The sequence below is a fragment of the Anser brachyrhynchus genome, assembly GCF_964034855.1.
Source record: "Anser brachyrhynchus genome assembly, chromosome: 3".
NCBI classification, from domain to species: Eukaryota; Metazoa; Chordata; class Aves; order Anseriformes; family Anatidae; genus Anser; species Anser brachyrhynchus.
The window spans coordinates 92,090,849-92,105,766 of NC_137696.1; the positions used below are offsets into that span (position 1 = coordinate 92,090,849).

Genomic DNA, 14,918 nt, shown 5'->3' on the forward strand with positions numbered 1-14,918 from the left:
ATTATGAGGAACATCTGAGCCAGAGGGTTAAAATGTGTTGCTGTTAAAGAGCTACCTTTAAACCCTTTAAGTCCAGTTAAGTTAAGCAATCAGAAGTATTTTTATACATATGTCAACATTAGACAGAACAGTGGAAAAAGTCTTCCAAATATTTGTGAGTGCAGAAGTGCAAGGAAATAGCTCTACACTTACCTGTTATTTAGATTAACTTTACATTTCTTCCTTACCCTGTCCTTAGAGATTGGCCAAGAGACTCACAACCATTCTTGCTGTGGGCTTGGATCCACTTGCATTTTGTCAGACTCCAGATGTGTGGGGTCTCACATTTTCTTGCACTCCAGGCATGGATTTGGACCTTGCAGTCAGATCTAACTCTTCTGAGTCAGGCCATTATTCCAAGCAATTGCTTCATCCGTCACTCAGACAGGAAAGACTTCTCACTCCCTTTTTACTTCCCGACCAAAACTGTTATCTGTTTCCTCCAGCTCAGGAAATGTTGTTCTCTTTTGGGCTTTGAGCTGTTGTAGTCCTTTGGGTTGTTTAGCAAATAAAGGTAGTTCACTTGCATTTCTGTGCTTGAGTAAACCATTAGCAAATCATGAGTCCACTAAGAATTCTCCCATTCAATAGTGGAGTCTTCAGAAGGAAGCCTCTTCATTCATTGATCCTTTCTTTTCACAGGTATACCTTAAACAATATACTGTACAAAACAATGTAGATAGAAGAAAATCCACACAACCAAAAGCAGTTGGATCTGCATTATGTAAATTGTTACCTAGTTTTAATTGGTTTGTGTATGCTTTACGATGGTTGTTAAAAAAGCAGGCTGAATGTGCTAATTAAGAAAAACAGTAGCAATCTGCCTCATGGAAACATAGGGAGGAGAGGGGGGAGAAAATATCTTGTTCCTCAATATTGTGTGACATCACTCACATGAAAAGAGAAAGAAAGCTTCCTTACAAAGATGAGATGTTCTGCATTGAGATGACTCAGAAAGAGGTCCTTTGCTTTTGTATTGTGCCTTTCCATGTCCAAAGGGGGGTGGAGGGGTGGGGGGTGAGTGTGGGGAAGGAAGGCCTGTGACAGATGAAGAAACCATCACAACAAAATGAACCCATTTTAACTCAACAGTAGAAGATAAAATTCCAACTAAATCTAGGAGAATGAGGTAGAACATAGCTGTTGTTTGAATTCATTCAGGGAGAACATGCACTGTTAAATGCAATCTTAATTATGCCATTGTCATTTTATCTTTCATAACTTTATCCCATGACTGAAAACTTCTGTTTTTAAAATAAGTTTCTTTTAATCTGTAATCTTATCTAGTAATAAATCTGGGCAGTCATCTGAAATTTGGCAAGATATTCCTTACCCCAATTTGTTACAAATCTTAAAAACGTAACATTGAACACCTTGAAAAAGTGCCAAGTTATCCAGTATATTACATTTCTGTTATCTGAAAAAGCAGTAGGATAAATCCCCATAGATACTGTACAGCAAATTATCATGAGAGCAAGGAGAGGAAGAAATGTTTGCTTGTGACCGGTGATGACTAGTCAAATTCTGTGACCTGTGATCAAAAAGTTGGGAGTATGACTTGTAGAGTCATTATTGACTTTTAACTGAGACCAGACTTGATAGTAACCTGCAATTCTGCAGAAATGGTGCATTTGGTGTTAACTGTGCACCCAGTCTTTGAGGAATACTGTAACATTTGAAATGTCACCCTTGATGTCTATATCTTCCTTCTCTCCAAAGATTTATTTATTATGTCTGTAAAATCTTTTCACTTGTCCATTCCTATTCTACATGTTCTCATAGAGACTGAGGGAACCAAAACTTGGGAAGAAATCTCAAGTGGAGATTTTAAGGGCCGCAATAATATAAGGTAAAAGGTCTGTCTGTTGAAGCGTTGTTGACCTGGTGTGCCAGTTTTGCAGCCAATGGTGGCAACAGCAAGCTATACCGTAATCATATACAGATCCTCCTGACTCCACACCCTGCATGGCCACATACCTGTTGTCAGCTGGCTGTACAGTGTGGATGCTTGGGAAGAGCCAAAGTCATGAATCTAGAGCCACATAAAAGCTGAAAGAACTTTCCCTTCTCATTGATAGAACAGCAGTAAGAGTAACAATCTGAGTGGAATATGAAGGTTGAAAGAAATATAAAAGAAAATATTATTTTATCTTGTGGGATAGAAAAAGAATAAATGACAGTTTTTCTTCTTAAAGAGACATTCAGTATGTTGTCTGAAAATAATACTTGAACAACAACATATTGCAGTCAGACTACAGATATTCCAAAACCAAAAGAGGAAATAAAGGCATAATCAAGAGATTTGTCACTGTCAGGAAGTCCTGATTCTAGCAGAAAGGCCACCCCTTCTTGTACAGTGTTCTAAGGTGCAGATTTTAATTCAAAACCAAGTTTTAAATATATAAATCCATCTTAGTCCTGTTGAGATCAATGGAGAAACTCTCACATATTTTCATGGTAGAAAGCAGGCTACTAGGATTTCTGACCTGGAATTATTGGGAATATAGGTTTTTGTTTTGTTTTCTTGTTGTTATTGCTTAGATTGGATCAGCAAATTCATACTATGACTGGCTTACTGAAGCATTTGTGCCATTCATTAATAATCCCCATCACAGCCTTTGGCTTGGGCTATCTGATAACACATGGCTCCTGGTTGAGGCAGAAAAGACTGGTCCACAGCTCAGCCTGCAGAAAAGAATGAACAAAATAGTTAATGTTCAATTGCTAGCAGTCTGGCTGCAGATATGACTTGATATTTGAAATTGATATATTTAGGTGGAGTGTGGGGAGGAATCTGAGGTAAGGTTGTTTACTTGAATGTGGCCTTTAACTATGAAAATACAGTAAATGAGAGAGGATAGATCAGTCACAAAATCTTGAAAGCACTCTGAGTAGCTTATGTTTGTTGTTATAGGATGCAAGGAGAAGAATGACATAGTCAAAACAATGAGCTAAGAAAACTAACTTTGCAGCTGACAGGCTAGAAGCAATGCAAGATGGTATTTGTCAAAACCAGAGAAAAGAATATTGTGGGAAGTAAGTAATGAGATAATGAGTGATGTGGCTATAAGTCTCAGCTGTGAAGAAGTGCTATGCAGAGAGAATTGCAAGGTAGACAAGGAGAAGGAGGTCAAATCTAAGACCATTCCTGATTGTAAGTCTTTGTGGCATTTTCGACAGTTGTAAAGCTAGTGGTAATGAAGAGAAAGACAGGATTCTTCTTTGGACATGTTGTATTTAAGCTTAAAGTCTTAAGTCAAAGCACTAAGAGGGAATGTCATCTCAACAGACTGTTTAGTTAGGAGTAAATGAGAAACCTGTGGATGGGTAATAAATCTGTTGGTCGCTGACCTCAGGAGGGTAGATGAATTTCTATTTATCAGTATGACTTATTCATAGGCAAAAAGCATAGAGAGAATAAGACTGTGAAGACCCTGCTGAATGCTGGGTCATGGAGAAAATGAATAAGCGTCTTCAAACCTCTACTACAGGAGCAACTGCAAAGGGAGGAATTTAACTGAGAGAAGATCAAGTTACAGATACCAAGTGAGAATACTTCTGCTGATGATGAGAAAACAATAATAGGATGTGTTAAATATCAATTTTGCCCTTTGACCAAGAAAATGACTTGAGGCTGTCTTGAGAAAATTTTGAGAAGAGCAAAAAAGCTACAAGTTAAGTTGTAGGGAAGAAGAATCTCAGATAGATATTGTAGAAAGCACTGGAAGATGGACAATTAGTGATGAAAATATTGGAGTAAAAAGTGAGTTTTTCCTAAGAAGAAAGAGACTAAAGCATGGAGGCAACAGCACTTTTTTTTAATTTATTTTTTTATTTTTTTTAATCTGTCTTGTCTCTTTTGCATGTATACTTTTAAGACAAAAGTTTCTTATACATTTGTGTCTTGTTTGAGATCATAGATAGTGCTCTCATACACCTAATGGTATAGCTACTGATGATGTTTCATACTTCAACAAATTCTATACTCGTACCTGCTGTCAGCTGCACAGTAACACCACCATCACCACCCACAGCCCCTGAGGGGGAAAAAATATATATATATATATGTGTATCATTGTTTATTAAAAATTAATATTTCAGCCTTCAAGTTCTGTTATATCATTTCATCAGTGACATCTTCTAGATGTGACCTTGGTGATGTGTGATGGATGTATCATACCAGTATCACATCATCAAAAGCATGGAACTTCAAAAGATACTCAAGTTGTAAGGCAATATTACCATGGATTTGGGTATCTGCAGTGACGGTCCTGTTCCCTGTTCTGCACAGAAATAACTCTTTCCTATCTTTGCCACTCTACTGCCTTGTCAGAGATAGGTCAGCTGTATCAGCAAGGCCTCTCAGGTCCATGAGGAGCAGGGCTGCAAGCTGGCCATGCTTCCTCTCACTCCCTGTCTCAGTGCACCTACGTCTGCTCTGCAGAGAGCCAGAGGCATTGGAGAACATCACTGTGTAGAAGGGCAGCAGCTTTTGCTGGGACAAGGAATTCTATGGGCATGGAAAAATTAGAGCCAATCCTCCTGCTCATGGCCTTCAATGGAGGGTCAAAGGAAGAGTAATTCCTCCTCCTTCCACAGAGAGCTAAGATTGGCAGGGAAGCTGCCTGAAATCCTATTGATTGCTTGTTCAGAAAGTTCAATAACATCAGGAAAGTTGCAATACCCTTTTCTTCTTTTTCTATTGTTATAATGAAAGAATTAAATGCTTTTTGACCATAAGAGGAATCCTACCTCACTGATTCTTTTATTTATTTTTTTTTCTTCCTTACCTGTTTTGTGTACACTGAGCTTAAACCTATTGGCAACAAGCTTGCCTTTCTTAATTACTTGTTGTGAAACCCTTAGAAGTAATCACTGCAGCTTCAAGGATTTACAGCTTGGAGGCTCAGAATCGCTAGCCTAAACAAAAGGGTGGTGTTGCTCTTGTAGCTCCTGCCTACAGAGGAGGCAAATGTACCTTTGTGCTTTACCTTTGTGAATAACATGCAATGCCTGCCAGCTGTACCTTACTGGGGATGGCTACAGCATGGTCACCTGGACCACAGTATCAGGGGACCGAAGGAAAGTGGAAAGAGAACCACATGGTGCAATTCCAGTAAAGTCCCTGGGGAGAACTGTAACCTGGACAACTGTTGTGGGTGACAGTTCACAGAGGTGAGAGCAGGATTCCCTACATATCCTCTTCACTAGAGTTTCTAAACACAATCTGGCATCCCATCTGACATCCAAATGTGCTGCTAGTGCATGAGGAAGAGCAACGATGCTCCTTGGTGGAGCCGAGTCCCTCCCACTGTAAGTAAAGAGCAAGTTCAAGACCTCCTGATGCAACTTAAAAACTAAGTCTATGGGTCCTGATGACATGCATCCCAGGGTCCTGAGGGAATTGGCTGATGTAGTAAGCAAGCCACTCTCCATCATATCTGAAAAATCATGGCAGTCAGGCGAAGTCCCTGGTGACTGGAAAAAATAAAACATCTCTCCCATTTTTTAAAAGGGTAGAAGGGAAGACCTGGGGAACTACAGACTGTTGAGCCTCACCTCTGTACCTGAGAAGGTCATGGAACAGATCCTTCTGGAGGCAATGTTAAGGCACATGCAAGACAAGGAAGTGATCTGAGACAACCAGCATGGCTTCACCAAGGGCAATCATGCCTGACCAATCTGGTGGCCTTCTGTGATGGAGTGACTGGATCAGTTGACAAAGAGAGATCAACCAATGTCATCTACCTGGACTTCTGTAAGGCTTTTGACACAGTTCCACATGACATTCCGATTTCTAAATTGGAGAGGTAGAGATTTGAAGGGTGGACCATCCAGTGGATAAGGAATTAGCTTGATGACCACATCCAGAGAGTAGCGGTCAATGGTTCTACGTCCAGGTGGAGGCCAGTCATGAGCAGTGTACCTCAGGGACCTGTCTTGAGACTGGTGCTTCTCAATATCCTCATCAATGACATATAAAATGGGACTGAGTGCACCCTCAGCAAGTTTGCAGACAACACCAAGTTGAGTGGTGCAGTTGATACAACAGAAGGAAGGGATGCCATTCAAAGGGATCTGGACAGGCTGGAGAAGTGGGCCCATGTGAACCTAATGAGGTTCAACAAGTCCAAGTGCACGGTGCTGCACCTGGGCCGGGGGCAATCCCAGAGATGAGGACAGACTGGGAGAAAAACTCATTGAGAGCAGCCCTGCAGAGAAGGACTTGGGGGTTCTGGTGGACGAAAAGCTCGACATGAGCCAGCAGTGTGTGCTTACAGCCCAGACTGCCAACTGCATCCTGGGCTGCATCAACAGGTCGAGGGAGGAGGTTGTCCCCCTCTGCTCTGCCCTTATGAGGTCCCACCTGGAGTACTGCACCCAGGTCTGGCGCCCCCAGCACAAGAAGGACATGAACCTGTTAGAGCAGGTCCAGAGGAGGGCCACAAAGATGGTCAGAGGGCTGGAGCACCTCTCATACAAAGAAAGGCTGAGAGAGCTGGGCATGTTCAGCCTAGAGAAGAGAAGGTTTTGGGGACACCTCATTGTGACCTTTCAATACTTAAAGAGGTGTTATAAAAAGGATAGAGAGGGACTCTTTTCTCTGGTAGATAATGATAGGATGAGGGGGAATGGTCTTAAACTAAAAGAGAATAGATTTAGATTAGACATTAGGAAGAAACTCTTCATTTTAAGGGTGGTGAGGCACTGGCACAGGTTGCCCAGAGAATTTGTGTGTACCCCATCCCTGGGGGTGTTCAAGGCCAGGCTGGATGGGGCTTTGGGCAACCTGGTCTGGTGGGAGGTGTCCCTGCCCATGGCAGGGGGGTTAGAACTAGATGGTCTTTAAGGTCCCTTCCAATCCAAGCCATTCTATGATTTTATGATTCCTTATGCTACCTTAACTCCTTTGACCCAAACTGAACTACAAAGACCAGCTGGCACCCTACATCAGTTTATTCCCTTATTAATAACCAGTTTCCTACACATCTCTATAGAAACACATCTATAGAGATATAAATGGCCCAGTCCTGTTGCTGATTTAAATGAACAGGAGCTTTTGTGTGTCTGTGCCACAGGAACAAACCCATTTTATAGCTTTAGTTGATATTTAAAAAATCATTAACAAAAACAATAGGCCTATAAAAGATTTAGAGCGATTAAAATGCTGGTTTTGAGGAACATACCTTTCAGACCAAAGATTTTCAAAGTATAGATTTTGAATTACTGGTTTGTCTGTTCCTACGTGTGCTTCTGGCACTCAGTCTCTGTGTTTTTGGATCTTAGCACAGAACTTTTCAGTGGCTTTGCTTTTGTTTGTTTTTAAACTGTAATTTTTCATTTAAACAGTAGCTGATTGTGAAGAGGCTATGATTTGTGTCAGAGCACTCAGTGAGACATTTCTCTTGGGGATCTGTTTGAAGCACTGTAGGAAATTACTGCTCTCAGCTAAAGTTAACTCCCCCAAAGTTAAAATGCCACAATGGTTGATGCGATTGCCTATTTCAGTGGAAAGCCATCTGGGTCAGCTTAAATTGACAAGGAAGGTTATTCTTAAAGCAGATCTGTAGGAGGACACCTGTCCAGGCCCCAGGGGTATATGCTTAGGCTCATTTTTTAATTTAAATTGTTTTGAAGGAGAGCTAATCAGAATCTCAAAATATTTGATGTTGATTAAATTTAGGATTCATGGTTAATTACCCTGGGGAGTAGCTATCTGCTGATGCTGAATTCAGCATGTCTCAATAGAGCTCCAAAGGAAAATCCTTTCTGCATTCTTCAGAGCTGCTTTTCTGGGGTTGTCATGCAGTGTTTTGGGAAGACACTAAGCAGAAAGTACAGTAAGTAAAGATAAGACAGAACATCAGGGCTCTGCTTATACATCTCTCTTATTCCTCTGACCTTGAAAAGACACCTTTACAGAGCTATTCAAGATTTCAGAAATCCATTCCCAGGTAGAAAAGAGCAGTTCCTAGTGGGAGTTTTGCTGTTCTCCAAGAAACTTTTATTGAGTTCCTGAATAGTGAGGAAGTACCTAATTGCTTTTAACTGTCTCCTTCCTCCCTCCTGCTTTGTTACCTTTTCTCTGCTTTTGATTCCTGAGATATTCTGAAGAGCCTCTCACCCCTCAGAGGAAGCACTAGGGCTGATACAAAGATCTCCACAGAGAACAATATTGGCAGTGTACATGCTGTGTTTATCTTACCCTGAAGAACCGAGCTATGTACTCTCAAGCTCTACCTCCTGGTATCTTCTCTCTTAGCTCTTTATATAACTACAAAAAAAGAAGATTCCTGTTATGGTTCCTATTTTTGCTTCCACTGTAAATGGTTGTATTTTTTGTTTAAGTGGAGTGTAATTCTGACCATATTGTTATCAGCAAGCAGCAGTACAGTGGCTGAACTGCTGTTCTAGTGGATTCTGTAGCTACCTCCATAACAAGTATAGCTGTTATGAAGCTAACTAGTCCCACTTCGAAGCTTCTCAGCCTTTACAGTCCTTTGTTCTGCCATCTGCAAGATTGCGAGGTGCTTCTTTATCTCTCTGGTGGAAGGGATTAGCAGCATTACCTTCACCAGAAGAACTACAAAAAGGAAAGAAAAAAAAAAAGTGCTTTTTAGGTAGGATATATCCATATCCCAGTGTGAGATAACACCTAAGAATGTGAGGTATCAGTAAATTATCAAGTTCAGCAAGACTGCTGAGTCAAACCCAAAGAAAAAGAGTTTAAGGCAGTCATGTGGTTATACAAGCAGAGGGGGAACAAAGGGGCAGTAATATCCCTGTCTGCAGAATTAGTGATGCTGCCACTGGAAGACTGCCTGCCCTTCAAAAGCCCTGAAAGGAACTGAAGAACATTCAGACAAGAGTTGCACAAATGGCCTGAGATCTGCAAAAACAGGCTTTCCAATGAAAAACTAGGGATGCTTGATACATTTTCAACCATCAGCTCAAGTGTCATTGTTCAAGTAGGTAGATATTAATTTTGACATCCCAAAGCTGAGTGATCAGGACCTTCTTTCTTACATCATGGAAGTCAGGTGGAGCCTGAGCAGCAGTAGCAAGACTGATGTGGGGGTTTGGGAATGCTGATCCTTCTAATTTGGGGGGACAGGAGGAATGAGTCTGATGACTGACACTCTGAAAAGGGTCTTTTTCTCATCACAGCAACATTTTGTTATCCAATAGATGATGCCTTTTCTTAGGAGAGGCAGAAGCTTGTTGGCTCTGCATAGTCCTAGCCATGTAAATGCTCATGTCTGCAGTGCTGTTGTCTTTTTGGTGAGTCTGGCTGAGTTCTAGGGTACATCTCCACAGGTTTAAAGGGGACCAGGGTGGTATGTATGTCTCCCAGTACAGAGCTGGAACATGGCCAGAGCATATCCATCAGAGCAGGCTTGTGGCATACCCTGAGGAGTGAGCTAGTCCTTATACTTATTTTTCTTCCCTTGGAACAATATCTTACCTCTTATAAGACATTTCTCCTTTGAAATATTCTAGGAAGCCCTGACAGACCTAATCTTTCTTCCTGAAACTTATTCTTTTGCTTTTTATATAAGAGACTATTTGATCATTCTTAATTAAAATAAGTGTTTTTATTTCAGCTCTTTGGAGATGCAAATGTCTTTTGCTAGACCAAAGTCCTTGACTAGCTAATTAATAACCCTTTGCATCTATGAGTAGGGAAAGGTCTCCACATTCCTCCTCTCTTTTTGACTCGGATGTGGTGAAATGTATCTTAAACTGTACTTCATGTTCTCTAACAGTTGGTATATAAGAAATATGTCTGGTACAAAGATCTAACCATGACAAAAATAAATAGGCTCTTGACTGAAAGCAGACACAATAATGATTAATCACTTTGGGGTGATGGGATCCCCAAAAGCATGCATAGCAGTGTCCTGTTACATAGTTTCGTCAAAGGAAGATAGAGTAGCAATGGACTCAAGAGATTTTGATATTTCCGTGACTCTGTGGAGGCAGACAATTAGCTATTGTTGTAGTGCCATAAAGAGAGTGGAAATTTCAGAAATAATGTTATGATCATTATGTAAACCTTAACTGGTCTCAACAAACAACATTAGAACATCTTACCAAGCTTTGATTAGCTGAGCCATTTTCAAGAGGGTATAGAAGCAGCTACTCCTCTATAAAAGCTTTGGTGTAAACTGTGTACTTTATGTCATGTCTTTTATTCTTGTCTCATATGAAGGTGTTTTTGAGAATTAGCAGACGTGATTCAGTAAATGTGTTACTGGAACTATCACACTGAATAGAGCTCATTGTTAACAAGGTGGTTGTTTTTTTTTTGTCATTGTCCCACCTCACCCCCCTACCTCCGGGAGTTTAGAGACATTATTAAGAGCTTTCTACCATCATTTTTTGTTGTTTCTGACTGTGTGGTGTTGTTATAGTAAATTCAGATTACTAAAGGACTATTAAGATACTGACTTTTTTTTTCCTTTAGATTATTTTTTTCTAACATTAGTGGACAAAGTAGGTTTTATCTCAAAAACCTGTGTACCCTAGTGCATCAGTATTCACCCATGATATTTTTGGATAAAAAATTACCATCACCTCATGTTTCTCTGGATGTTTCCTGAGCTGAAGTTTCTTTGCTTATTTCTTCATAGTCTTACCAACTCCCGCAATGTAAACAACACAGCAGTAGAAATCATAAAGAAAGTGGAAGATTTGTCTTTGCTCTTCATGAAGTACAGAATCAGTTCCTGCATGAACTAGCAGAACCATGCAGCAAGCTACCTGGAATAGCAGGGTTTGGTAACAGGGACCACTTTGCCCTAGGCAAAGAAGGCAGTGCCAGGGTAGCCAAACACCTGCGGCACATCTGCTTGTTTCATCTGCTCTTAAGTTTTGCAAAACTAGCTGGCTGCTACCTCTGAAAAAGACTTATAGGTGGTGTCATGTGACCTCCTTTCCTGCTGCAACAATAAGTCTCCCTTCATCCTGTTGGGACAGCAGGAGCCGCAAACCCAGTTCCTCCAGCTCTGCTTCTTGCAGCAAGGGCATCCTTGTGCTGCAGCTTCAGAGTGAAGTTCGGAATGCTGAGAAAGTAGAGGAGATACACACAAAAATCATACACACATACACAGAGATCAGCTCCTAATCTGCTTTGTGCATGTCAACATACAAACAAGTTAATAAATACGCTATAGCTGCCTAGTTTTTAAGCAAGATACATATTTTTAAAGGCTGAATCTTGCAGAGGTATAAAATGTATTGACTTTTTTTTTTAAAAAAAAAAAAAGCAGCTAAACTGTTGACCTTTATAAGTTATTGAATTAGAAAGTTTTAAAGCTTCAGAATTTATTTTTTTAAGTCAATCAAAATTCTGGCATTTCAGTATATCTGGCATTTCAGTATCCTAATTTCCATCACCACAAAGATCGATACTACCATCCATCTCTGTTTATGCTTTTTTTTTTTTTCCTCTAGAAGCTAACCACTTGACTGTCAAAGATCTCTGTCAAGAGCAAGATTTCGATAAGAAACAAAGGAAAATATTTGTTGTGACTTATGATTATTAAATATCACTGATTTTGGTTGAAAATCATGACTTCATTTCTCTCAAACATTTCACAGCAATAGATACAGAAGCGAATAGGCCTAATAGCAAACATAAATTCTGTTGCAGACAGGTTACCTGAATTATTGAGGCTTTAGATGAAATAATTCTGAGAGATGGCTTTATGAAATAAAATGTCATCTGCTTCTACTTACTTTTCCTTGTTTTCTTTTCAAAGAGTACACCAAGAAAACACGCTTATTCTGAAAGGTGCTCCCCTTGAGGCCCATTATTTTCTTCCATCTCTCTAAAAAGACAAGATATGAGTTTGTTAGAGAGTTCTCGCTCTCTACAGTTACCTTAAAGGAGGCTGTAGAGAGGTGGGGGTTGGTCTGTTCTCCTACGTGCCTGGTGACAGGACGAGGGGGAATGGGCAAAAGTTGCGACAGGGGAGTTTTAGGTTGGATGTTAGGAAGTACTTCTTTACCGAAAGGGTTATTAAGCATTGGAACAGGCTGCCCAGGGAGGTGGTGGAGTCACCATCCCTGGAGGTCTTTAAAAGACGTTTAGATGTAGAGCTTAGCGATATGGTTTAGTGGAGTACTTAGTGTTAGGTCGGAGGTTGGACTCGATGATCTTGAGGTCTCTTCCAACCTAGAAATCTGTGATACTGTGATTATCAGACAATTCAATATACAGCACATCAAAGGAGCCAAATAAAAGCACTTCCATTTGACACATCTTGACATAGCTGAAAGTTTGAATTTTGAAATCAGACATACCAGAAGACTTCTGGGGCCACATCCAGAAGTAGCTAACAGTCATATTCTCAAGTAATCTTCCTTGTTTTCTCTAAGAGAAATGTATTCACATTCCATAACACTACGGTATGCATTGCATCCCTCTTATTAATGTGATATGGGGTAACAACACGCATCCTGGACAAGAGGAATCAGAATAAAATAAGACTTTCAAAATTCTCCGTCTTCACACCAGAACTGGATCATTTCACAGCACTTCAACAATACCATCTGGCATCCAAAAGATACATACATGAAACCAGCATCAGGGCTTTAATAGCTCATAATACTTTAATGTTTTTAAATATATTGAGTTATTCTAAGGGTACTATAATATGCTAATATTGTTCTCCATTAACAAGTAAGACATATATTCCCTGCAACTGGCTCTTTTACTCAGTGGAATTTTTCAGACTGTGCCTTAATTCAAGGGGAAAATTTGATTTTTAAAGGACCTTTGTTACGTGTGCTTTTGGTTGAAAGTGATCTATAGTATCTGCTAAGAGATCAATACTTGCTGGGCAATATTATCACATGAATACAGAGGGAGCTGATTAGACAAGAGTTGCCTAATATATGACATAATTCAAATTGCAAGGAACATTATAAATAGATGCAGTTTAAAAGATCTTGATTCCATGTTAGGTTTGGATAACCATATGAAAGCTATTAAATTGAGACTTGTTATCCGTTTCAGCTTGTCTCTTGATTGCTGATATCTGTTTAATGGTAATAATAATTGAAGTTTTTTTTCTAAGGGATAAAGAGTTTTCCTTTTAAAAATCTCTTGACAAAAGCAAAATGAGGTCTACTATTTCAGAATTCAGGCCACAATGACAAGAAATATCTATATTCCATAAAGCTGTTAAGGCCGTATGATATTCTAATTTAAAATTTACTGTGATGAAAATTAAGGGGCAGACTATGTGTAAAGTGTTAGATAATGTTCTTCTAAGTATGAGTATGAATTTCATATTCCTTACAACCAAGAAGCATCAGGTTTCAAATCATAACAGAATATGCCTCAGAAGAAAGGTAGAGTCAGATACTCATGGTGTCAGTTTGGCCCTCTCTGCTTGTTGTAATACACTTATTTTAGAGAAGGATTATGCTCAGTGGGACATTATAAGGCACCTTGTGTCATAAATGGCACTGTAAGTCCTTGGCTGCAAAGAATTTGTCTAATGCTGGGTGTTCCTCCTGCCTGCAGTTCTCCTGTAGTCAGCTGGATCTAAAACCAGAGAGCTCACTGGGCAAACTAGGTGAGAAACCCAAGCACTGCAAAAAGCCCCATGGCTGCAGTAATTGCCTGGGATTTAGGACTTGGAAGTTTAAGCTGAGGAAGTTCTCTGACCTCACAGCCAAGTGGGGACACCCAGGGCTGCCAATGGCAGTGTCTCCAGACCTGGCTTGGAGGACTCCTTCCTTTTCTTTAAACAATCAGCACCTACGTGTAGGGCCAAGGAAAACTACAGTTTAGCCACTCACATGGCATGTGGGGACTCAAGAACCAAGTCCATCATCTGCTAAATATTTAATTTCCACCGTCATATTTTAAGCCTTTGTTGCCAGGCTCAGCAGAAAGTCTGACAGCTGAACAGACGTGGAAAAGGAAGCATCCTCTTATGTCTACAGATGGTCTGACCAATTCAAGGGTAAAGAACTTTGATGGGATTAAAAAGTTTATACTACCTCTGTGTCCACTCTGGCTGTTTCACAGATAAATAAAAAGTTCAGAATAAAGCTATTGTCAACGGGAGATTTTTCTATGTACTAAATCTACTGTGCTATGCTTGAAAAAGTGCATTTATCATGAACAAAACAGAGTTTCTGAAAAACATTTATTAAAAAGACTGACTACAGCTTTCAGTAGGCTTGACAAGATTTCAGATTTTGCTTTCTATCTTTACCAACTGCATTAATAGCTTTTAAGATTAAATGGCATAAGTGCTAGATATCTCAGCAGCGCATTAGAGATGGAGAAAACAGAATTTTGTGTCTTTGTGTGCATGCCTGGTGATCAGCTTTTAATAGAACTGTTTGTAAAGTCAGGAATTTCCACCTATCCAAACATTCATAAAGGAGTTTGTTATTAGATAGCTAAAATTAAAATTAAATTTGCATTACCCAGATATTATTTTACACCATATCATAAATATTTGAATGGATGAATGTTCCTGAAAATATATCTAAATCCAAGAAAAATCCAAGAAATCAATTCTCAGGTGGTATCATTTAGTATGTGTCAGTCACTCTCACTGTCACCAGTTCCCTTTTTTTGCAGTTTAGGAGTTTTGTTTGCCTGATTGGACACCAGAAACATACCAGGTCGGCAAATATCAAGCATTTAACTGCAGAAGTAAACAATCCTTGAATACCTCAAGCTCTGAAAAAGTCATTTAGTCTCACTAGCTCATGAACATTTACAAAAAGTAAATCTGAATCTGAACAAATAGATCCAAACTGAGAAAAAGCCCAAAATACCAACAACATATCAAGCGGCAAAGCAAGTGGCAAAAAATTACAGCTTTTCTTAAAATCTTTCCCAAATG

The 14,918-nt window shown here is 39.8% G+C and overlaps 1 protein-coding gene across 1 annotated transcript in view; it reads right to left on the bottom strand.

The window, feature by feature from the left end:
• The window catches only part of LOC308192415 (uncharacterized protein), a 133,318-nt gene that overhangs the window by 10,008 nt on the left and 108,392 nt on the right, over positions 1–14,918 (bottom strand). The window contains exons 2-3 of the mRNA XM_080585992.1: positions 11,782–11,873; positions 193–11,105 (exon numbers count right to left, since the gene is read on the bottom strand). Of these exons, the coding sequence (XP_080442118.1) occupies positions 10,923–11,105; positions 11,782–11,873 (275 nt within the window). The 3' untranslated portion in view covers positions 193–10,922. The remainder of the gene's footprint in view (positions 1–192; positions 11,106–11,781; positions 11,874–14,918) is intronic.